Source organism: Babylonia areolata, chromosome 16 (genome assembly GCF_041734735.1).
Source record: "Babylonia areolata isolate BAREFJ2019XMU chromosome 16, ASM4173473v1, whole genome shotgun sequence".
NCBI classification, from domain to species: domain Eukaryota; kingdom Metazoa; phylum Mollusca; class Gastropoda; order Neogastropoda; family Buccinidae; genus Babylonia; species Babylonia areolata.
Genome location: NC_134891.1, coordinates 10,117,917 through 10,144,473, shown reverse-complemented (window position 1 = coordinate 10,144,473; position 26,557 = coordinate 10,117,917). Strand labels below are relative to the sequence as shown.

The following is a 26,557-nucleotide window of genomic DNA, read 5'->3' as shown; positions in this document are numbered from 1 at the left end:
TTGAGCCTTATGGCAGATTTGACATAAACATGCACACAAACACACACACACACTGAAATTTTATTGTGAGGTCTTGCAATGTACATATATATATATATGTTTCTAAGCTGTGAGATGCAGCCATAAATGATACAAATAAATCAGTGACTAAGAGAGTGTTTACACAGACAGTTTCTGTAATAAAACGTTAACACTAACTCCATCACCCACTACCATCAACAACGCTTCAGTTTGTGAGGACATGTTCAAACCTTTATTGCCTGCATGCATACATCCAAAAACACAGGATCTAACATAATTATTATCTTCTTCTGTTGTTTTTTTTTCCTGAGCGCCCAGAGGAACAGACTCATGAAAAGGAAAGAAAAAAACCACAAGGCAGAAAGAAGACAACCGAAAAGAAAGATGGAAAGAAAGAAAGCACAGCCCAGTGCTCTCCAAAAACAACCTTAACTCTCTCCATACGAACGGCGAAAGAGACGACGTTAACAGCGTTTCACGCCAATTACCATCATCAAAATATTGCAAGCGGAAGGCTCTTATACTGAAGAGGTGAATGTTGACAAAGAATACCACAATTCTGATGACGGAAGCTAAAGGTTGGGTCATTCAGACACCCACTGGACATCTGAAGGGTCTGTGTAGAGGAGAAGAGAGGACTGGCCGTACTGAGTGAGTTAACCTGCATACAATGCACCACCCACCCCAAACCACACCCACTCCCACACAGTCTTCCAATCAATCAGCCAGTCATCCAGCCAACAGACACAGAATTCAGAAATCAGCTTGATAACATAATGGTTTAACACACTGATGGCACATAAGCAGCTGATATAGGTCTGAACATGAATGAGATAAATAATATCCAAACAAATTGCATGTGTTCATGTATAAACAGGAAACAATACATTTCCGAAAATGTGGAAGACATACTGGTTTAAAATATGCCCTATACTGTGGACTGTGGTTTGACCATCAACTATAACAGCAATGGCAGTCACATTTAAACAAAAGATAAACCATCATGTCAATTAGCATAATAATAATGTAGGTAGGTCACATTCAAAGAAAAGATCAACCATCATATCCATCAGCATGGTAACAGTGAAGGAAGTCACATTCAAACAAAAGTTCAACCGCAACATTAATAAGCATAATGATAGTGAAATCAGTTACATTTTCATACAATAGATCAACTATTGTGTCAGCTAGCACAATGACAATCACCAGATGGATTTTACTGATGAAGCACATGGACAGTCACCAGTTTCAAAACAATAACCAGCTGGGTTAGAGAACAACTGGAAAACAACAAAAAATTAAGTGATTAAAAAATACACAGGGCCGGAGAACAAAAAAACCAACAACAACCCCAGCCCATATAATCAATACAATTAATCAGCAGTGTTTTTTGTCACTCAGCTGACGACAAAGGACACTTCAGGGCTTATCAATGTAATGAGATTAACTCACTCGGGACGATGAAACATTATAGAGTTCCTGACGTAAGGTAGCGTTCCGGACGATGGAACGCTATAGCGGTTTCGACAATTAAAATTTTTTCCACGTTTTCCTCATGGGGTAGCATAAAAATTGCAGCTACACCGGGCATGCGAACGTGTCAAGGGTCAAATGGAAAGTTTCTTAATGAGATTCCGTAACAACACACTCCACAGCGAGCCAGCGAGTTCAGGACCCCACACGACAAGCTAATCTGCACACGTATTGAAAATGGCGTCGCAGGCGATACAAGTGGAAATTTTTGGAGCAAACTAGATCATGACAGCGGCTTTTACCACTGCTGAAGTGACTGAAATGCTTCAAACTGAAGGTTTCGACATCGACGAGGATGATGAAGACTTTGAATAAAGTATCTGTAGTGAAGAAAGCTGCCAGCAAGTAGGTACTGATTGTGATTCAGCTTCTGAGAGCAGTGAAGAGGGAGGGAGATGGGCGTTCACAAGATGTGAGGAGAGGGGTCAGTGAGTCAAGTACAGTGAGTTTCATTCAGTTACTTTACGTTTTGTATTTTTTGTGATTTTTTTTCCTAACCCTAGCAAATGGGTCATCTGTAGGGAAAAGCAAGGGAGAGAACTAGTCGTCCGGAGTGAGTTAACACCACATAAGACACAAAGAAGAACAGCAACATGGTCCAGAGGGGGCGATGCACATGTACGTCAGTCTTTGCAACATGACTGAAAGCACCCTAGAAAATTGCAGATCCTGAACTTCAAATCTTGATGGATAATGTACTTCACAGTGATCACGAACAGAACAAACAGTGATCATGAACGGAACAAACTGATTGGATTTCATGTGCACACAGTGGTGCTTGCATTGAATATACAAAATGATCATATCACAGGTGGGCCAAGGTGTACGCGGTGAGATCTAAAGCGGAAAAAAAACTGTCAGTGAGCCGGTTTGTTAACAGTGAGGAAGGTGCTTTGCAGCCAGGTAACCACAGGTCCAGTCCATACCTGCTCAAGAGCCTGTGAAGATGGTGAAGTGAGTCTATGTTTTAACCCGGTGTTCGGTTGTCTGTGTGTGTGTGTGTGTGTGTGTGTCTGTGGTAAACTTTAACATTGACATTTTCTCTGCAAATACTTTGTCAGTTGACACCAAATTAGGCATAAAAATAGGAAAAATTCAGTTCTTTCCAGTCATCTTGTTTAAAACAATATTACACCTCTGGGATCAGCGCAAAAAAATAAAAAATAAAGCCTAATTATATGCAAACTGCATTTACTGTTACATGTATATTTATATTTTTTGTATTCTCTAAACTTGGCACTTTGATCTGATATTCTGACCCAACAAAAAGAGCAGTCATTATTTTCATTTTTTGTTCATACAGGAACTTCTTTTGCTAAGCATGGAAGTTTTATTTGTTTTGCAAACGTTTTGGTGCAGATAGTTAAAAAAGGGAAATTACTCTGTAATTAATGCTAGGGGACTTAATTTGCTTTAAACTGATCTTTCTCATCTTAAACATTACATTTTGTAATTATACTCAATACATAAAAAGCTTGGGTTTTTTTTTTAAAAGTGTATCACAAGTGAGTCTTGAAGGCCTTGCCTCTCTTGTCATAGTTATCTTCATTTGTGAGAAGTTAACTTCATCCATCATCGTGACTATAAACTAACATCTGTTTCGTCTGCTCTCCTGTACAAACTGGGAGATGGGTGGGAGAAACAGAAATACGCAGAAACTGACTAAGGTCAAACTGGAGATAGGTCTACTGGAGGTAGGTCTACCAATTACTGTGTTGCGATTTAATACTGAGATGGCAGTAGCAGACTTGTGGCAGTGCCATTCTTTATAATACTTGGGGTGGAAAGAGGCTGTCATGTAAATGTCACTCCCTGTCTATCAATTCTCCCTTTAGGCAGCAAGTGCATCTTTTTTTTTCTTGCCCTGTAGAGCTCTGTGTGTTACAGAGAGGGGAAAAAAAGAAAAAAAAAGACAGCTTGTGGTCTCAATAAACACAGAGATTGTTATACAACATTATAAACAAAACATTACCATATAGCAATAATTGCATAGCTCTAAAACAATTCCCTTTTTTTCTTACAGTGACATATGAAACCTCACCCTAACATTTACCATTAAGACAGGACACATAGATCTGCCCCAAGCCAGCAAAAGTGGCAATGTTAAAAGAATATCCTCTTCGTGAAGAAGAAAACTGTACAATGTATGTAACCAGCACATAAGTCCAAGAGAGGTCATAGACTGGTACTGCTGTTTCATACAGTTAATGCACATAAAACTGATATCATTATGACATTCAACAACAGCGATGGGTGGCAGATGGCTTGTGATAAAGCTACACTTCCTGTGTTGACTGGTATCACAAAAACTAGTAATACTGTTTATTTGATTTTCCATTGCTTCTTATCATAATGCATGCATACGCAAACTCACACCGACACACATGCATGCACACACTTGTCAAAAATATTAAGCTTTTCTCACCACATGAACACACACATACTAATATACTCACATAAGTGAGTGAGCATGTTTGGGTTACCCTTCATTTCTTTGATAAACTTGAACCAGCAAATACATGTATATACTGTTTCAAATGGACACACACATGCATGCATGTACACACACACACGCGCACGCACACACACACACAAACACACGCACACCAACTCACGCGCAAACACACATCCACGCACCTGTTTCAATCCTACTGCAAAACACCATGTACAACTGTTCACATGTTTCACTGGTTGACAACAATCACTCTTTCCTCCTTCAGTTCCAATTCTATCTTTTTCTTCTTTTCTTTTTTTTTTTCACCAGCGAAAGGGCTTACGAGAGCTTATCAGTGAACATCGCCTCCAGTTTTGTTTCGTTTACTGTTTCCAAAGCAAATGAGTACCTTTGGAGTTTGACTTAACCCTTTCACTGCCAAACTCGCATTTATACAGCAGCTAGGTAGAGGACCCAAGTCACTGAAAGGTGACCAGATCATGGGTCTGTTATCCATGAGCTCTTTATGTTCGGTGGTAGGATAGGCCATATTTTCTACACATCACAGGGGGAATCCCCAGCTATTCCTAGACACCATATTTCTGTGTTTATAGCACAAGGGAATTTTGCACTCTAAACCGACTGGCGGTGAAAGGGTTAAGTCTGTCATGTGTGTGTGTGTGCGTGTGTGTGTGCACGTGCGCGCGCGTGCACACGTTTCTGAGTGTTCACCCTGTGTGCACCTGCGTGCATGCGCGCCAAGCTTGTGAATATGTGTGCATGTCCATTTCTTTGATCCGCTCTTTTACGTCCTTTCCTCATTCTCTCCCTCTCAGCGCAAAACCCCAACCAATGTCAAAGGACAGACAGACCGCCATACAATACCAGTCATCACATCAACAAAGACATAAATGAATAAACAGATAAATAAACAGACAAACTGAATAATGGCTTTGATGGAAAAAAAAAACAACAAAAAAAACAAAAACAAACCCCAGTCACTATGTGCCCTGCTTGTCGCTCTGTTGCTGGCTGGCTGTGACACCACTGCTGTCGGTTTTGACATGACCGTTGCTCACTTTCTTGGTGACGAACAGCGTCTCCTCCTCGCTCGACCAGTCCGACTCCGACATCATTATGATGCTCTTGTGGGCTTTTCCTGCGGTTTGAAAGCAGCAATGAAAGCTTCTTCGTTCCATTTCTTGAACCATTTCAAAACTTTTTCCTAAAACTTTTCCCACATCATTCTGAAGCTCAGCATGCATAGTTTTAACCCTTTCAGTGCCATGCCTATATCATTCGCAGTGCTAAGTATTTGCCACGGGATGTTTTGGTCACAGAGGGTAATAAATTATATTTAAAAAAATTCCAGCATGTAATCTACTGAAAGAAAGTATATGTAACTAAACTTTCCTGAAAGGAAATGAACACACTGTTCAGTTATGACCATTTCACATGAATCTAATGATTTTATGATAGGAAAATTCCTACAATGACATGGATGGAAATGTTCGTCTTGGGGCACTCAAAGTGTTAAAGACAGGCAGAAATGAAAAAAACTGACACAGAAAAATATCCCACACAGAAAAAGGACAGAAAGGTAGAGAGAAAGAAAGAAATACAGAAGAGAATTAAAGGAAATAGAAAAAAATGACTACCTGGAATAAAACTATACCGTATTTTCAGTTTACTGAGTTTGATGTAACAGCTAATTACTGGTTTTATATTGTTGAAAGACACAGACTTTGATCATTTGTGCACACACCCACACATCCCAATGCACATGTTCACAAGCACTGATGCACACACACACACACACACACACACACACAACTCCTTCCAGCGACAAAGTTCGACTCTGTGATTTGATTTGTAGATTTCGTTAACTTACGTAAACAGCCAGGAACCAACCTCCTGAAAACAGAGTATGGCTGCCTAAAAAGCTGGGCCACAGGCCGACAAAAGCTCACTGGTGAAATCAAGTGTGGTGAAGAAGAAACGGGTGGGCCATGCCAACGAAAGAAAGTAAAGGGGTCTCTCACCTCTTGGAAGAAGTTCCATGATGTCTTTTTCTTCATCCTCCTCGTCATCACTGTCTTGTAATAACCCGTAGCGACGTCTGTCACGTCGTCTTTTAGACTTTTCTGAACATCTGCAAAGATGCATGGTTTAAGTGTAGTTCCATGACAGCAGACTTAAAAAAAAAAACTGTTAGATTTTGATTCAAGTAAACAGCAGTACTCCCCTATCTACCTCTCACGTCCCTAAGACCTGTATTCGCTATAGTGCCCATTTAGTAGTGTTTCACTGTCTGTGCATTGTGGGTCTTTTTTGGAAGACAACTGGAAAGGTATCTATGTGTGTGCATGTCTGCACTAGTGTGTGTGTGACTGTGAGAGATAGTCGACTCCACTAACAGCCATCTTTGGCAAAAAAATGATGCAGAACAGTGCCAACAACATCCTTGTTTCTTCTTCTTCTGCATTCACTCGTATGCACACGAGTGGGCTTTTACGTGTATGACCATTTTTTTTACCCCGCCATGTAGGCAGCCATACTCCGTTTTCTGGGGTGTGCATGCTGGGTATGTTCTTGTTTCCATAACCCACCGAACGCTGACATGGATTACAGGATCTTTAACGTGCGTATTTGATCTTCTGCTTGCATATACACATGAAGGGGGTTCAGGCACTAGCAGGTCTGCACATATGTTGACCTGGGAGATCGTAAAAATCTCCACCCTTTACCCACCAGGCGCCGTCACTGTGATTCGAACCCAGGACCCTCAGACTGACAGTCCAACGCTTTAACCACTCGGCTATTGCGCCCGTCGAACATCCTTGTTTGAATCTGCACTGCAGCCTCGTAATAACCCGTAGTGATATCCATCATAAAGGCTGCGAATCAGGCGGTGTGGTGTAAGTCTCTGTTGGCTAGTGTTTGTACAACCTCAGAATCTTCAGAACTCTCCTGATCTTTGCCGACATCACCTGAGACCTGGTCACAATAAAACTTGCACCAAAACCCCAAGGCAGCTTCAAAAGTGTTCAGACTTGATCCATCGGGCTTCACTGCCGCAAAAGGTTCAGTTTCATAAATATCTGTCCTCCGCTTGAAATTACATGCATACTAATACTCAAGTCCCTCACCTGACCATGAATAAAACAGCACATAATATGATGCACTCACTCACAGACACAAACACACTCATGTACTGACACACAAATGTCAAAACATTCCCAAAGACATGCACACACATTCTCTCTCTCTCTCTCTCTCTCTCTCTCACACACACACAATCCTGCGTTCGAATTTAACTCTCTTTTTTGAGTGCCAGTCGGGCACTCTGGACAAAACATTTGAGTGCCCAATTGTGGGTCTGGGTGCCAGCATAATAAAACGAAATAAAATGTGCCAAGGAAAGTCTTTCTGCCAGGCTTCATTGTACACGTGCTGGCGATTTGATTCGTACTCCTGCTGTTTATTCTTTTTGTCACACTGAGCTTTCGTCACTGTTTCGAAGCTTTTCTTTCAACACTGAAGATGGGAAACATCGTTCGTCGCTGATGCGCCACTAGCGTCAACATCTGATCGCGCACACGCAAACATGCTGCTCAGCGAAGCGAGCTGCAGCAGACGACACTTTACATTTGGAGTGATGGCATTCAGGCTTCCTTTCTTGGTGTGCATTTTAATTGATTTTCTTTTGCCTGTATCAGTTTTTGAGTGCCAACTGGGCACTTTTCGACAGAAAATTTGCGTGCCTGAGTCAACTTTTCGTAGCATTTGCCCCCGGGCACCCGCTAAATTCCAACCCTGCAATCACATGCACACACACACACACACACACATGAACACACAGACAAACTGAAAACAAAGGAATAAATAAACAGAGACTGCCTGTCATTCACGAGCAGGCCTGTTTTAAGCCGCAACCAACAGTGTGCCAGAAACATTACCCAGACAACAACTCTTCTTTCAAGACTGAAGGATGCATGCTTGTACAAAGTAAACAATAAAAAATGTATACACACACACACATATATATGTATATATAAATAAATGTATATATTTGTGCGTATATATATATATATACACACACACACACATACACACACAAATATATACATTTATTTATTAATTCTAGTAAGACGTTTTGCTACAGCGCATATTCTTGAAGCTCTATCTATATCTGTGTGTGTGTGTGTGTGTGTGCGTGTGTGATGGGTGCAATAAACTGAATGGTTAAAACTTTTCAAGTGTTTGGCCTACAGTCTGAGGGTTCTGAGCTCCAAAGCCCGTCACACTGAAGCAAAAGCTGGGGGCTGTCGTTTTACCTGCAGGCCTGACAGCAGCAGACCACAGCCCACACGCACCCAGCCAGCCCTGCGACCACCCCCAGGCATGCCACCACAAAGTATATCACGCTCCACGCTGAAACAGCACGGAAACAAACAAGTTTCAGTTTTACTGTCAAGGAGGTGTGGACTGATCCATACATGCTACACCACATCTGGTGTTTATCAACAACAACAACAACAAAAAAAAAGGTGCAGATTACTGACCTTTGTATAAACCCAATGTAGTGACAAGACCTTGTGAGCTTGTGTAGATATATGAACACTGACTCTCTCCGGATGACGGAATGCGTGAGCATTCCTACATAAAATGTATTTCGGATTCGGACGACAGAATGGAATAGCATTTTCCAAAAATAAAAATCCATCATGCGCTGTAGACATGATTTTGTGATTAGCCAAGCAGAGTGCACTATTCTGGGTCACTCCACAACCGAATGGTACGATTGGCCAGCCTGTCGTATGTGGCCTGTGTCGCACACATGCTGACAATGTCACTGACCGGTCGCCTGCTCGCATGCCAGCCTGTTAACAAAGTGGCGTCTGAAGCGGGTTCTTCTCAAAATGTCGCGGTGCGAACAAGGCAACGACAGCAACGTTTTAGTGCTGCTGAAGTACTTGAAATGCTACAAACTGAAGGGTCGGACATTGAAGAAGTGGGTGGATGATGATGAAGAAGAAAGTGAATTAAGTGCACAAAGCAAGCATGGGTAAGGTGATTCGGGGTAAAAAAATGGCATTATTTTCTACATAATGGCAAAACTGTAAAAATATTTGATTTTTTAAAATATGTAATAGCCCAACACGTAATACACCAGTTCTGAAAGTTTCATTTCCTTACTCTGTATTTTGTATTTTTAGTAATTTTTTTTCCAAACCCTTACAAATGGGCCATCTGAGGGGAAAAGCAAGAGAAAAAACTTGCCATCCCGAGTGAGTTAAGTGATATAATAACAATAATGATAATAATAATAGGTACCTGTTGAGCGTTTTCCTCCCTGTAAGGGAGCTTAAAGCGCTTTACAATAAACATTAAACACTTAGCGTCGCGGACTGATGGCTGTGAGGATGCGGGTTTGAATCCCAGCGGACGTGGATTTTTCGGCCCATGGCCAGCTCCTACCCAGAGTTGAGTGTGCTGTGGGCTTAAATGGGGAGACTGGGACCACACAGTCGAGTGTCATCCACTTCAAGGATGCACCTTTGGGTGTGTTGCTCTAATTACCTGACCAACACTGCAAGTGTCTGTATCTCTTGGACCTGGTTAACACCCGAGATATCATTATGACAAGAAGCGTAGAGTATAGCTTTGTCACGCAGTCCCAAACCAAAATGGACCTCCCTATCAACATCGTCATCGTCCTCCTCCATCACTGATCATCAGTATAAACAAAACAGTCTCAAACTCTGTGTCCTTTCATGCCCTGTTCTCATGGTGACCTCAGTTTCGATACCCCTCCACTTCTGTGCTTAGGGTGAGTCCTGTCAATGTCTTCAGTGTCGGCAGATTCATGGGGGGCTGTTGTTTGAGGGACATGGTGGCGGTCTCCACTCTGGGAGGGACGCTCACTCAGTCTGGCTCTGCAACTAAGCCATTACTGTCATTAGCAGGGGCTTAGTAGGTAGTGTCCTAAGTACAGTGAATCAGAACAGGCACCACTGAACACCACCAAAGTGACTCAGCAGCAGTGCAGGGTCTTCTCTGGTGTGTGGCCTCCTGGCAACCTGACATCGATGGTTCCCTGCGGACTGCTGACGGTGGGACTGTGAGAGACGAACCCAGGTGGTGGCCGTGTATGGGGGAATCTAAATGAGTGACGTTGGAGTAATGCCACTGAAATGGTGCAGATGATGGGGCAGCCAAAAAAAAACACCCCAAAACAACAACCACCACCACCAAAAAACCCCCATTAAACCAAACACACACACACACATGCATGCAATAATGATAAGACAAAATGAAATAGAAACAACACTGCAAAGGTGATGCTTACACACAAACGTACACACCCATACATACACTGATACAGACACGCATCCAGTTTCGTTAAGATACATTCATGCACACACAGGCACTTCACATGCAGACATATGCATGCTTGCACATATACATGTACACACACACACATGCAAGCTCGTGCACACACACACACAGCAGTGGAGTGATGGCCTAGAGGTAACGCGTCTGCCTAGGAAGCGAGAGAATCTGAGCGCACTGGTTTGAATCACGGTTCAGCCGCCGATATTTTCTCCCCCTCCACTAGACCTTGAGTGGTGGTCTGGACGCTAGTCATTCGGATGAGACGATAAACCGAGGTCCCGTGTGCAGCATGCACTTAGCGCACGTAAAAGAACCCACGGCAACAAAAGGGTTGTTCCTGGCAAAATTCTGTAGAAAAATCCACATCGATAGGAAAAACAAATAAAACTGCCTGCAGGAAAAAAATACAAAAAAAAAATGGGTGGCGCTGCAGTGTAGCGACGCGCTCTCCCTGGGAAGAGCAGCCTGAATTTCACACAGAGAAATCTGATGTGATAAAAAGAAATACAATACAATACAATACAATACCTGTATGAACATGGATATAAGATCATCCCCAGTGTCACCTTACAGGTGAAACAAACAAATTTCCACAGTCTTGTTTTTTGGCTCATGGCTTGAATCCAGCTGAATATGTAAAACTGTCAACATATTTCAACAGATAATGAAACCATGCACTAGCAAGTAAGTATGTCTCTGATGTCTGATGTTTAGTGTGTGTATGTGTCTGTGAGAGAAAGAGAGCAAATGTGTGTGTCTGAGTGAGTGAATGTGTGTGTGTGTGTGTGTGTGTGTGTGTGTGTGTGTGTGAGATGTTTGTTCGTCTTCAGTTTAACGTCTTTCCACTTAAAGTGATATTAGACGAGTGTATGAGAGGGGTGTGTGTGTGTGTGTGTGTGTGTGTGTGTGTGCACGTGCATGAGTGTGAGTGCATGTACATGTGTGAAAGTGTGTGTGTGTGTGTGTGTGTGTGTGTGTGTGTGTGTGTGTGTGTGTGTGAAGGAGTGAGTGATTGTGATCAAGCCAGTATGTATGTGAGTGGGATAGATAGATAATGAATGAACAAACAAACGAACGAAATGGAATAAGCATGCATATGCAAAGTGTGTGTAGTGTAGCGACGCGCTCACCCTGGGAAGAGCAGCCTGAATTTCACACAGAGAAATCTGATGTGATAAAAAGAAATACAATACAATACAATACAATACCTGTATGAACATGGATTATAAGATCATCCCCAGTGTCACCTTACAGGTGAAACAAACAAATTTCTTCCACAGTCTGGTTTTTTTGGCTCATGGCTTGAATCCAGCTGAATATGTAAAACTGTCAACATATTTCAACAGATAATGAAACCATGCACCAGCAAGTAAGTATGTCTCTGATGTCTGATGTCTAGTGCGTGTGTGTATGTGTCTGTGAGAGAAAGAGAGCGAATGTGTGTGTCTGAGTGAGTGAATGTGTGTGTGTGTGTGTGTGTGTGTGTGTGTGTGTGTGAGATGTTTGTTCGTCTTCAGTTTAACGTCTTTCCACTTAAAGTGATATTAGACGAGTGTATGAGAGGGTGTGTGTGTGTGTGTGTGTGTGTGTGTGTGTGTGTGTGTGTGTGTGTGTGTGTGTGTGCATGCGCATGAGTGTGAGTGCATGTACATGTGTGAAAGTGTGTGTGTGTGTGTGTGTGTGTGTGTGTGTGTGTGTGAAGGAGTGAGTGCTTGTGATCAAGTCAGTATGCATGTGAGTGTGATAGATAGAGAAATGAACGAACAAACGAACGAAATGGAATAAGCATGCATATGCTTTTTCACATCCAATCCTCTGGGCACAGAGAAATGAAATGAAAATATTCACAAAATAACAAAAGGTTACAGAAATACAAACATGACATTCAAAAGCACTCAAATGCACAGAAAACATTTACAGGTACATAATCATAATACTTGCATTTACGATAGATGTATATATGTAGTGCAATGAGAGAGAGGAAGAGAAAGTGTGAGTGTGTGTGTGTGTGTGAGTGTGTATGTTATGTATGAGCAGGTGTATTCGTGTGTGCATGTATGCATGCTGTACATGTGTGAGTGTATGCGTGAGTGTGTGTATGTACTATGCATGCGTGTGTGTGTGTGTGTGTGTGTGCAGCACAGACCACAGTTGGAGCGACGGGCGTAGAAGAGCTGGAACAGGTCCGGCATCCAGAACAGCTCACAGACACATCTTCTGCTCCGCTGGTCACACTGCCCACGTCCTGAACACGTGTTCTGACACACTGACAACACACACACACACACAAACACACACACACAAAACATACACACACATTCCATCAAGAGTTGACACTTGGTAATAGCAGACAACAGTATCACAGACATATAACACACCCACACACACAACACAAAGGTTCACATTTGGTAACAGCAGACCATGGTTTAACAAACATGTAACACGTAAAAAAATCATGAACAGCAGATCACCATTACACACACACACAGCTACACATGTGCAGGCACACTATTACACACACACACACAGAGCTACACATGTCCAGGCACACTATTACACACACACACAGCTACACATGTGCAGGCACACTATTACACACACACACAGCTACACATGTGCAGGCACACTATTACACACACACACAGCTACACATGTGCAGGCACACTATTACACACACACACACACACAGCTACACATGTGCAGGCACACTATTACACACACACACACAGAGCTACACATGTGCAGGCACACTATTAAGATAAGATAAGATAAGAAGATAAGATAAGAATAACTTTATTATCTCCAACTGGAGAAATTTGGTCAGGTGCATTATCACAACATAGACAAGTAAACAACATGGGGACCATAACTGTAAAAGCCAACAACAGCCCCAACAAATATTACGAAGATACAAATGTAAAAAATATCACATACATCGTTTCATACATACATCCACACACTGCAGGTAATAACTAGTATTCTTAATGTAAAAACAGAAAGAATTAAGAAACATTATTTGAATATAATTATAAACATAGCCTACTATACTGCACATTGATTATAATAGACAGATAAGATAAGAATAAAGATGAATTGCGGAAAACCACAACCAGATAATTAGCACACACCCGCACCGCACCCCACCCCCCACCCCCACCCCACACACGCGGATAACGTGATTAAACAAGAGTAATAAACATATGTTCTCAAATAAAAGCATTTCACATATTCGCTTTTAAAAACATTGCAATTAATTATTACATCGTAATTATTAAACAGAAATATATTTAGAATATGGACGTTAGCATTACACACACACACACAGAGCTACACATGTGCAGGCACACTATTACACACACACACAGCTACACATGTGCAGGCACACTATTACACACACACAGCTACACATATGCAGGCACACTATTACACACACACACACACACACACGGCTACACATGTGCAGGCACACTATTACACACACACACACAGCTACACATGTGCAGGCACACTATTACACACACACACAGCTACACATGTGCAGGCACACTATTACACACACACACAGCTACACATGTGCAGGCACACTATTACACACACACACAGCTACACATGTGCAGGCACACTATTACACACACACACAGCTACACATGTGCAGGCACAGTCAAATGCAGATGATCAGTTCACACATCCATCAACACATGAACAAGTATGCACTTACAACACATGGCCGCATGCGCGCAAGCGCCCTCACGTTCATGTGTATCCCCCTCCCCCAACCACACACATGCGCAGACACACACCATGCACACAAACACTACAGCTAAACAAGCAAGAACACCACTGACCTACAGTGTCAAAGGGGAAGGTCAGATTCGTAAAATTCTGCAATCCACACACCCAACTACAAACACTTTTGTATTGTATTGTATTGTACTGACGCAACATCTAGACTTGTCGTTTCTCTCATTGTCTCTCGCCTTGAGTACTGTAACTCTCTATTGTCTGGTTTGCCTGCTTTATCCATTCAGTCTCTTCATCGCATACAAAACTCTGCTGCCTGACTCGTCCGCAGAAAGAAAAGATCTGAGCACATCACTCCTCTTTTGCAACATCTCCACTGGCTCCCTGTCTCACATAGAATAAAGTACAAGATCAGCACTCTATGTTATAAATGTATTCACAAATCTGCCCCTTCCTATCTCTGTGGCTGCCTTCACCTCTACGTTCCATTTTGCTCACTACGATCGGCTTCGGATCCACTCTGTTTACGCATACCCAGATTCAAACGCTTGACTGCTGGCCGCCATTCTTTCTCTGTCTCTGGACCTTGCGATTGGAATGAACTTCCTCTTTCGCTTCGTCAAGTCTCCACACTCAGCTCTTTCAAGTCTGGCTTTAAAACCCACCTCTTCCCAAAATAGCCTCCCTTTCCCTGCCCTCTTCCTCGTCTTCAGTTTCTCCAGTTTTAGAGTTATTATGCATGCGTGTGAATGACTGGTGCAAAAGCGCTTTGATCTGTCTCTGCATAAGATTCAGTGCTATATAAATACCATTATTATTATCATTTTATTATTGTATTGTATTGTATTGTCACAGCAGATTTCTCTGTGTGAAATTCAGGCTGCTCTTCCCAGGGACAGCACTTTACCACAGTGCAGCGTCACCCATATATTTTTTGGTGGGGTCTTTTTCCTGTTTGCAAATTTATTTGTTTTTTGTACTATCAAAGTGGGCGTTCCTGCACAGCTGAGGCAGGGGCAACCCTTTTACTGCCGTGGGTTCTTTTACGCACACACTGCATGCATGCTGCACACGGAACTTCAATTTATCATCACACCTGAAAGACTAGCATCCAGACCACCACTCAAGGCGTAACGGAACGGGGTGTGTGTGTGTGGGAGGGGGGGAGTGCAGGAGGGGGAGGGGGGGGGGAGTAATAATCCTGGTCTGTATAATTTGGGAACTGAACCCATGGACACTCGCTTTCTACCTTGTCACAAGTACCATGAGGCCACTGCTCCCCTGTATACAGACACAGACATCCACACACACACACACAAACACACACAAGCACGCACACACACACGGAACAGCAAGGACACCCACTGACCTACAGTGTCCAGAGAGGCCACAGGGTAAGTCAGGATGGTGAAATTCCCCAGGCGGCTGCGCAGGAGCTCCACCACCACCGTCCCATTCACCGTCGTCCTCTCCCTCGTCCTCACCACAAACACCAGCCGTACCCTGACGATACAACGTTACCCTCTCATCATCGCTGATACAACGTTATTCTCTCATCATCGCTATTCTCTCATCATCGCTGATACAACGTTCTCCTCTCATCATCGCTATTCTCTCATCACCGCTATTCTCTCATCATCGCTGATACAACGTTATTCTCTCATCATCGCTATTCTCTCATCATCGCTGACACGTTATTCTCTCATCATCGCTATTCTCTCATCATCGCTGATACAACGTTATTCTCTCATCATCGCTATTCTCTCACCATCGCTGATACAACGTTATTCTCTCATCATCGCAATTCTCTCATCATCGCTGATACAACGTTATTCTCTCATCATCACTTCTTGTTACTGAACACAACCACAACAATAAGAAAGAAAAGAGGCATGCGCATGAGTGAGAGCACGCGTTAAAAAAGCTCAGAATACAGGAGTATGTAATCGTGTTGTTGTTTTTTCCAGAAAATGAAGTAAAGAATGCATGCATGCTAGCAGTCCTGAGAACACATAAAGAAACACAAATTCAGAATACTGGAGTATGAAATAATTCTTTGTCCCAGAAAAAGAAGTAAAAGAATGCATGCATGCAAGTTGATATTGAGAATATAAATTATAAAGAAACAAAAGTTCAGATATAGGACAACGAGATCATTTTTGTCCCAGAAAAAGAAGTAAATGATGCAAGCACTACTGAGAACAGATAAAGAAACATTCTTTATGAAACATTTGTTTACTTATATTCTCCTTCTCTCTTTCTTTCTCTCTCTCTATCTCTCTCTCCTCCCTCTGTCTTCCACTATTTATCTCACACACACACACACACACACACACACACACACACACACAAAAGCACACACACATGTGCACACTGGTGCACACAAGTGCACAAAAACAGCATCACAGCCTAGAGGTAACGCGTCCGCCTAGGAAGCGAGAGAATCTGTGCGCGCTGGTTCGAATCACGGCACAGCCCCTGAAATTTTCTCCCCCTCCTCTAGACCTTGAGTGGTGGTCTGGACGCTAGTCATTCGGATGAGACGATAAACCGAGGTCCCGTGTGCAGCATGTACTTAGCGCACGTAAAAGAACCCACGGCAACAAAAGGGTTGTTCCTGGCAAAATTCTGTAGAAAAATCCACTTCGATAGGAAAAACAAATAAAAATGCACAAAGGAAAAAATACAAAAAAATGGGTGGCGCTGTAGTATGGTGACGCGCTCTCCCTGGGGAGAGCAGCCCGAATTTCACACAGAGAAATCTGTTGTGAGAAAAAGAAATACAAATACAAATACAACGTGCAGAGAAGTACACAAAACGGAATCATGCACACACTCACTGCCCATTGGTCAGCTCCTGTTGCAGGGACTGGGTCTGTACCACTGTGCCATTGTATTGTGGGGACTGATGGATCAGGTGCTCCAGCTGCCTCACAACCTTCATCTGAAACGTCACAGCATAAATAATAATTGGAAAAAAAGCAACAAAGTAACAACAAAAAACAAAAAAAAGAAAAAAACCCAAACAAACAAACAAAAAAAAAAGCAAGAGTCAATTCACAACACCAACGTCAAAATTGCATAAGCATGTGCAAACATAAACATAGAACTTATGTACAATACAATATCGCGATAGATGAATAACAACGAGGACAACAGGGTAGGGGCGTGGTGGAGAGCGGAAGGAAGAATGGACAAGGGGAAGAGTAAAGAAGGCAGGGGAGGCTGACAACAGACAGATAGAGTGACAGTGACAGTGGAGAGACATGGAGACTGACAGGGGAGGAGAGAGGCGTATATATATTGACAATCTATACATGATTTTTTTTGGTTTATAATTGATATGTGTCACAAAGGAGAGAGTGAGTGAGTGAGTTACGTAGTGTCGTAGAAGGCTAGGGCTGTGCCGGTCGGGTGTATTCCCGGGGACCGCTACAGTAGCCGGACTGGCCTAGCTGGAGATGCAAACACACCAGTGGACTGCGCCCCATCTCCCCGATCAGCTAACAGAACATCCCTCGGTAGCCCTGCTAAATTACGCCCAACAGCAACCTCCCACAACACGACAATTTTCATCAGCATACTGATGTCGGTTGTTAAGTGGAAGAAGAAGAAGGAGAGAGAGACAGAGAAAAAGCAAGAGAAAGAGAGAGAGGACAAATGAATGAACAAATGATTTTGAATGAGGGAAGTGGAAAAAGTATGAATATGTTGTTTTTTTTAATCCAGCTCTCAGGGCAAAGAGAAAATGAAATCTGAATATTCACAAAAATAACACTGAACAACTGAAGAACATACAGGACATTCGGACATGCTCAAACATGCAGACTTTTCTGATCTCCCAGGTCAACAGATGTGCAGACCTGCTTATGCCTTACTCCCCCTCCCCGCCCCCCACCCCACCCCCCCGGCCCCCCACTCCACCCCTCCCCTATTGGTATACACAGATGCAGAAGATCAAATACGCACATTCAAGATCCCATAACCAACGTCAGCGTTCAGGGTGTTATGGCAACAAAAACATGCTCAGCCATAAACACTCCCCAATACATACACATAAAAGCCCATCCGTACACATGGGTGAACGCGGGAAGCTGCTGCCCATGAATGCAGGAGAAGAAGAAGAAGAAGACGAAGGAGGAGTAGAGGAAGAAGAGTGGTGGCATTCATACCTTGTCCTGCTGAGTGAAGTGATGGATGTCTGTGTCCAGAACCAACTCCACAAGGTCCTTGTAGTTCTGGCCTGTGAGTGCGCGCACACACACACACACACACACATGAATGAACATACACATGCATACACACACACTGAAATCACACTTGCATAAACACACACACATGCTTGCACACACACACACACACACACACAATGTACACAGATACACACATATGCATGCATGCACTCTCACACACACACTCATGCACACACAAATACACACACTGACAAACACATGCAAGCACATACACGTGCACACTCATGCACGCTCACACATACACACAACACATACACACACAAACGCACACACACATACACCCACCCTTAGATGCAGACACTCTCATACCAAACCTCGCTCATACACAAACATACCCAATTTTCCCTCCTTAACCATTTTTTGTTTTTTTTAACTAAATAATGTTTACCTAATCTCTTGCACAATTTTTTTTAATCATAGAATAGAGATAACCATTCATTAACAAACAAAAATAATCCAATCAATTATGTTTGATGTTGGAAGGTATGCAGGGGGAGGAAAGGAAAATGTCTGAAGAATCAAGTAAACATGACTGACAGACAGAAAGGAAAACAAAACATAAACCGACTCACCCATCTATGCATGTGCCCTCCTACTGGTCAATCCACCCTACCATCCACCCCCACCACCTGTCTAACCAAACAACCCAACACCCACTCCCTCAACCATTTCTCACCCACCCATCCAAGCTGACAACTATCCATCAATCCACCCACCCTGTCATCAGCCAGGTACCACCACCCATCTATCCATACATAACAGCTACAGGTCCCAAAGCCTTTTATGGCCATGGGGGTAGTGAATTCATATTCTCCATGTCAATGGCTCTGCACCGGAAGGCAGGGCCTGACCCTCTCTTTCCGCAGCTTTAGCCTATCCCCAACCCCAAGTCTGAGGCCCATTCTCACCTGGGTCAAATAAAGAAAAATCAGAACGAAGTGCCTTTCTGAAGGACCCAACATCATGCCAAAGCATCTGGGCGGGGCGACTATCCCCAACCCGGCGGGTCCCCAGGTGGCGGATTGGGGAACGGCCCCCAGATATGAGGGTTAGCTGCGATATAAGTCAGGCTTGCCTGGTCGAATAAGCAGTCCTGGACCAAATGGCGATGTTTCTACCAGGACGGGGTGCGGGTAACAGGTGGCACTGTTACACCATATCAAATTCTCCATGTGTCCTATGACGGGTTCATCATGCGAGTAAGAGGCGCATAAAAACCTCTAGCCCTAGGGAAGGAAAACCTCGAAGAAACAAACCAGGGTAGGGGATGCCCTTAAGCCTTGGTAAGCAAGTCGCCTACGAGAGGGAAACTCGGACAAGAAAACGAACACCGAAGATGGATGTACTGGGCCCCTGGCACGTTACGGCAGTACAACGCATTTACGTCACGTATGGAAAATCTCAAATCTTTTCGAGATGGTGCTCTACCAGTGGAGTCCTGCCAGACTAGAACAGGAGGACCTGCGACGTACTGCTGCCTTTGTCAAGGTGACGGGGGAATCCATCTGATAAATGAAGAACGAGGCAACATCATGCCAAAGCGTGGCCTCGAACCCTGATCACTGATGAACACTGGATCCAGTTCAACACCCAGGGATCAGGTTCGACATCGGTCATCGGTCACTGACGCATTTAATTTTGAAATGACCTATTGTTTTTCAAGTTGCCAGGTCACATGACTTATTGTTTTTATGACCAGTCGGTCAACCAAAGTAACCATTTCTCTCTCTCTCTCTCTCTCAACGATCGCGATCGCTTTGTTGTCTGCTCCTACAGGAAATGACTATAAACTGGTTTATTAAAATACGGATCCGTGACGAAACGAAATCTGAAATGAATCTTTATCACTGCCTTTCGCGAGCTTCGGCGAGAAGAATTGGCGTTCCCACTTTTGCATTAACCGAGTGCAGTTCCGGGAAAACTGCAAAACCAAGGGTTGTCCTTGCGTCATCTTCCCGCAAGGCATAATCGCCTGACAGCAGTAAATGAGCCAGTCGTATATGTTTTCTGGTCAACGCAGAAGACCAGAACATTGCATTTTCTTGTCAGAAATCAATGACATTCTTAACTTCTTTTTTTTCTAGTCAATGAATGACCAGAAAGGCCAATGTATTACATTTTCCTTTCATTTGTGCATTATTAAAGTTTGAAAAAGCCCGGGACGGGACGGGTGATATTTGACCTATTGATTTTCAAAATGACCTATTAATTTTATGTTCTTCCGGTCATATGACCTATTGTCTATTGAACCCAACCTGATCTCTGAACACCCAACAGATTCTGCCACAGCGCCTCCAACAGGTACAGCCACCCCAATACAGATTCACTCTTCTTCTCCTCTTTCCCCATTTACACCTGAAGATTAGCCTTCAAGAAGAAATGGGTGGTGTTCAGGAGACTTTTCATACAGCAATGCAGCATGTCCTGTAGTGTGTTGGGCGTTGGTCAGATCTCCTCCCTGAGACCTGTACGCAGTCCTGGAAAATACGTTCAGTGGTCTGGTCTGCTTCTCCACAAAGGCTAAGGCATGTGGAAGCATTAGTGCATGTGGTTGTTTCTTCTTCTTCTTCTTTGTTCGTGGGCTGTAACTCCCACGCGCACTCGTATGTACACAAGTGGGTTATTACGTGCATGACCGTTTTTACCCCGCCATGTAGGCAGCCATACTCCATTTTTCGGGGGTATGTGGTTGTTGAATTCAATGTGTCCTGTCTACAGGTGAAAGGTAGCCACATGCTGTGGTCTGGACAGTCGGCGGTTGCTGTTTTGTGGCTGGGAGGGAAGATTTGAAGTGGTCCTCATCTCTCCATGTCACTGCGTTTTCCTCTTGGTCATATTCTGCGCCCAGATTTGCCATTTTGTATTTCTCTTTTTGTCACAACAGATTTCTCTGTGTGAAATTTGGGCTGCTCTCTCCAGGGAGAGCGTGTCGCTACACTACAGTGCCACCCTTTTTTTGTTGTATTTTTTCCTGCGTGCAGTTTATTTGTTTTTCCTATCGAAGTGGATTTTTCTACAAAATTTTGCTAGGAACAACCCTTTTGTTGCCGTGGGTTCTTTTACATGCCCTAAGTGCATGCTGCACACAGGACTTTGGTTTATCATTTCATCCAAATGACTAGCGACCAGACCACCACTCAAGATCTACTGGAGGGGGAGAAAATATCGGCGGCTGAGCCGTGATTCGAACCAGGGCGCTCTGATTATCTCGCTTCCTAGGTGGACACGTTACCTCTAGGCCATCACTGTTTCCTACACTGACTCACCCACCCATTGCCAACTCACACCGCCACTGCCCCCACACACCTGGCCACCCAGCAATGGAACACATGAATGAAAAGAAACTTTATTTCATTTAGCTAGGGCAATGTGGTTTAATGAAGTAAGCAAGCAAATGTGCATGATTTTGTCCACCCAGCAACCACCCAACCAGCCAATCCTCCACACCACCAATCCCCATTGTCAGCTTTCGCAAACCCTGACCATAGTCGACGAGCAGGGAGGCGGTGTCGGTGCTGGTCAGTCCCTGCTGGTCAGTGACGGTCAGCCTGAAGAGGTAGCGGCCAGCCACCATGTTCACCAGCTGCAGCACTGCTTGGTGGTCACTCTGCTTCACCACATCCTTTCGACACACACGCACACACATGTACACAGACATACAGACACACACACACATGTACACAGACATATAGACACACACACACATGTACACAGACATACAGACACACACACACACATGTACACAGACATACAGACACACACACACATGTACACAGACATATAGACACACACACACATGTACACAGACATACAGACACACACACACATGTACACAGACATACAGACACACACACACATGTACACAGACATACACACACATGTACACAGACATACAGACACACACACACATGTACACAGACATATAGACACACACACACATATACGCATGCATGCAAATAAACACACACATAACTCACACATATAAACAGACATATAGACACACATACACACGCATGCTTGCAAATAAACACACATAACACACATGTACACATGCATGCAAATAAACACACACACACAACACACACATACATGTGCATGCAAATTTACACACACATGTACACATACATACACGATACTTACACACACACACATGCATGCAAAAATAAACACACACACTCACACACAAATGCATGCATGCATACTTCCTTACCATGTTGTGCCAAGGGATTTCATGCGTGGGAGTGTGCAAATGCATGAGCGCACGCATGCATCTGAACTGTGTATGTGTGTGTGCACACGCACGTACGTGCCTGGGTAATTTTTTTTTTGATGGGACTATGCGTGCATGTTCTTGTGTTTCAGATAGGAGCATTGCTCTTATCTTTGAGTCGACTTTTATAAATGCATGCTTAAATTTTCCTTGTGACGTTGTAAAGGATGTAGTGCTCTGCAGTTTCGTACTACAGAAACAACCTTAAATGAATAATAATAATAATAATAATAATAATAAATTAAACAAATAAACGCCCACTGACCCCAGCAGCCAGGCTGGCCTTGTCGCGTTCCCACAGGTAGGACACGATGCCTCGATCGTCGTAGGACCCTGACCCGTCCAGTGTCACCACAAACGCTGGCAGATGCACGGTCTTGTCTCCTCCAGCCATGGCTACTGGTGCCAGATTCTCCTCTGCAGAATGATGGGGGTAAAAAAATGTGTACATGGCAATTTAGTTTATCAATTGCACATGATATGATAAATTAATTCTTCTGCGTTTAAGGGCTGCAACACCATGTTCACTCATGAGTATGAATGGGATTTTATGCATAAAACCATGTTTAGCGTGCTATGTAGGCAGCAATGCTCTGTTTTCAGGGATGTGCGCATGTTGTGTGTTCTTGTTTCCATAACCCACCGAATGTTGACATGGATAACAGGATCTTTCATGTGCTTATTTGATCTTTTGCCATGTGTAGTCACACAAAGGGTGGTTTCAGACAACGAAAGGTCTGCACATCTGTTGACCTGGGAGATACAAAAAGACGACTTACCAAGGCAAAGCTTTGACATAGTACGTAACACTGTCTGTCTGAGTTGCATGAAGAGAGAGGAACACTGTGATCTTTCTTCTTCTTCTGCGTTAGTGGGCTGTGTCACTCCCATGTTCACTCCAATGTATGGGTGAGCTTTTATATGCGTGACCATTTTTGTCCCCACCATACTCTGTAACAATACTCTGTTTTTGGTGGTGTACATATGTTAGTTATGTTCTTGTCTGTGGAGTTGGGCTGATTCATCTTAGCTTGTTAGACAAGTGAGGTGATACTGATAATGTTTGAAATAAAACAGCTTCGTGTTCCCCAACAATAATTCTACAGACAAATAGTCCAGGATGGGGTGTGGACATTTCTATACACCTGATGTGAATTGGGTTATCTCCCTTCCATTAAAGTGCAGCGGTGGCCAACTGTAGTGTATTGTATTGTATTTCTCTTTTTGTCACAACAAATTTCTCTGTGTGAAATTCGGGCTGCTCTCCCCACGGGAGAGCGCATCGCTACACTACAGCGCCACCCATTTTTTGTATTTTTTCCTGCGTGCATTTTTATTTGTTTTTCCTATCGAAGTGGATTTTTCTACAGAATTTTGCCAGGAACAACCGTTTTGTTGCCGTGGGTTCTTTTACGTGCGCTAAGTGCATGCTGCGCACGGGACCTCAGTTTATCGTCTCATCCGAATGACTAGCATCCAGACCACCACTCACGGTCTAGTGGAGGGGGAGAAAATATTGGCGGCTGAGCCGTGATTCGAACCAGCGTGCTCAGATTCTCTTGCTTCCTAGGCGGACGCGTTATCTCTAGGCCATCACTCCACTATACTGCACTTGATTGGGAAGTGACAGTCCACGTGTTCCATGCCCATGAATGGACCGGGATATCTACTCCCCTCCACCAGACCTTGAGTGATGATTTGAGTGCTAGTTATTCTGTTGACACACACAAAAAAAGTGAGATCCTGTGTGCGGCATGCACTCTTCTCTTCTTCTCATTCCCTCGACCGCTGGGGTCGTTGGGGGGACATGAGGAAGATGTCATAGCTCGCCACGCCGTTCTGTTGGCAGCTGTCGTGAGGAGATCTGGCATCGTCATTTTGGTCCATTCCTTGACGTTGTCGGACCAGCTCTTTCTCTGCCGCCCCCGTCTGCGCCCTCCCTCTACAGTCCCTTGCAGGATGGTTTTGGAGAGGGTGTTATGTCGTATGACATGCACTGAACACATGTAATTTATTTTTAAAGCCTGTAGCAACAAAAAGAATTGTCCCTGGGGGAAAAAACAACCTACAGAGAAATTCACTTTGATAGGAACTCAAACACACATACATACAGAACATTTCTTTTTTCTTTTCTTTTTTTTTTTAATATGGGTTGTGCTTCACTGTGGTGGTGATATGCTCTCACTGGGAGGGTAAGCCAGAAATTTCACACAGAGAAATCTGTTGTGACAGAAAGTAAAACAATACAATATGATACAACACAACACAATACAATACTCAATCACCCAAATTACACTGGAGCACCTGTACTCACCTGTCTTAACATGAACCTTGAGCGTGTCGGAAGAAGTCTGGTCCTTGCTGTTGCTGACGGTCAGCTGGAACTCGTAGTCACCCGCAACAATGTCTCCTGTTGCCTTGGCAACAGCCCTGTCACTGTGGGTCAAGGTCAGAGAGCTTGGTCCCCTGCAAAACAGAAGATGATGGGAATGTCGCTCAGTGACTCTTTAACTGCACTCCTGCTGGTTTCAAATGGTCACCTCTGATTACACCCTCCATCTGTCTGGTTTCCCCAAATTCCAACTCTCCATCCCCCTTTAACGTTTTACTTTATTTTTATTCAATGAGGACATTCGTATGTGGAAAAATACATTTCAAATGCGGAAATTGATACTTTTGACGGGTGCAATAGCCGAGTGGTTAAAGCGTTGGACTGTCAATCTGAGAGTCCCGGGTTCGAATCACGGTGACGGCGCCTGGTGGGTAAAGGGTGGAGATTTTTACGATCTCCCAGGTCAACATATGTGCAGACCTGCTAGTGCCTGAACCCCCTTCGTGTGTATATGCAAGCAGAAGATCAAATACGCATGTTAAAGATCCTGTAATCCATGTCAGCGTTCGGTGGGTTATGGAAACAAGAACATACCCAGCATGCACACCCCCCGAAAACGGAGTATGGCTGCCTACATGGCAGAGTAAAAACGGTCATACACGTAAAAGCCCACTCGTGTGCATACGAGTGAACGCAGAAGAAGAAGAAGAAGAAGATACTTTTAATTTAGATACCTACAATCATCAGTTTGTGTGATGGGGTATTTTATCAGAATTCCCTCCTTCCTTCCTTCACAGTCGTTCTCAAGCCATGAAGTGGAGTGGTTTCAGCCACGTGAAGTGTGGCCAAAACAGCCCATAGGAACATGTAGCTACCACTTAGTTACAGAATGAATGAACATTACATGAACTGAAGCATATTCTGATACAACATAGGTGCTACTGTCATCTTTGAACAAACATTTAGTTACCTAACCTTTTAACAAATCAGTTCGTTGCTTCTAATAAAAATAAGAAGAAAAAAAAAAAAGTTATTGCATTCTGCTGTATATATGGGCAATGCTCATCATTCACCAACCCCATCGATTATTCAGACTTCCCGTGATATTAAAAACAAATCTATAACTGTTCAAGCACAATACGCACCCTCCCCCATCCTCCATCACCTCAGCCCCCACCCCAACTTCCCCCACCCTCCCATATATGAAAAAAATTGTATCAATCTTCTTCTTCCGTGTTCCCTGGCCATGCTAGATTTTCAGCCCAGTCAGGACAGCGAAGTCTGTGGTCCATTGCAGGGACCCCTCCGGTCCCTATAGTTTCTCTTGGAGCTCCGCTGGGCTGGGCCATGCCTGGTGTCTCAGAGCATCGAAGAGTGGGGCAGGACTGCAGGATATAGGAGGGGGTCTGCTGGCCTATGCCACAAGGGCACTGGGCAGTATGTGATATCAATCAACAATGAAGTTCCTCTGTCAGGTAACAGAAGACCAATGAAAGTAAACCCATGCTTTATCATGTCAATGCACATCCACCCAGTTTGTGTTCAAACCCTTCCATACATGAAAAAAATTAAAC

At 43.6% G+C, this 26,557-nt stretch overlaps 1 protein-coding gene across 1 annotated transcript in view; it reads right to left on the bottom strand.

The window, feature by feature from the left end:
* Nucleotides 1-282: 282 nt before the first annotated feature.
* The window catches only part of LOC143291128 (dyslexia-associated protein KIAA0319-like), a 54,821-nt gene continuing 28,546 nt past the window's right edge, over nucleotides 283-26,557 (bottom strand). The window contains exons 11-20 of the mRNA XM_076600768.1: nucleotides 24,966-25,117; nucleotides 22,917-23,068; nucleotides 21,865-22,003; nucleotides 18,301-18,371; nucleotides 16,969-17,072; nucleotides 15,498-15,631; nucleotides 12,534-12,653; nucleotides 8,326-8,422; nucleotides 6,031-6,140; nucleotides 283-5,147 (exon numbers count right to left, since the gene is read on the bottom strand). Of these exons, the coding sequence (XP_076456883.1) occupies nucleotides 4,990-5,147; nucleotides 6,031-6,140; nucleotides 8,326-8,422; nucleotides 12,534-12,653; nucleotides 15,498-15,631; nucleotides 16,969-17,072; nucleotides 18,301-18,371; nucleotides 21,865-22,003; nucleotides 22,917-23,068; nucleotides 24,966-25,117 (1,237 nt within the window). The 3' untranslated portion in view covers nucleotides 283-4,989. The remainder of the gene's footprint in view (nucleotides 5,148-6,030; nucleotides 6,141-8,325; nucleotides 8,423-12,533; nucleotides 12,654-15,497; nucleotides 15,632-16,968; nucleotides 17,073-18,300; nucleotides 18,372-21,864; nucleotides 22,004-22,916; nucleotides 23,069-24,965; nucleotides 25,118-26,557) is intronic.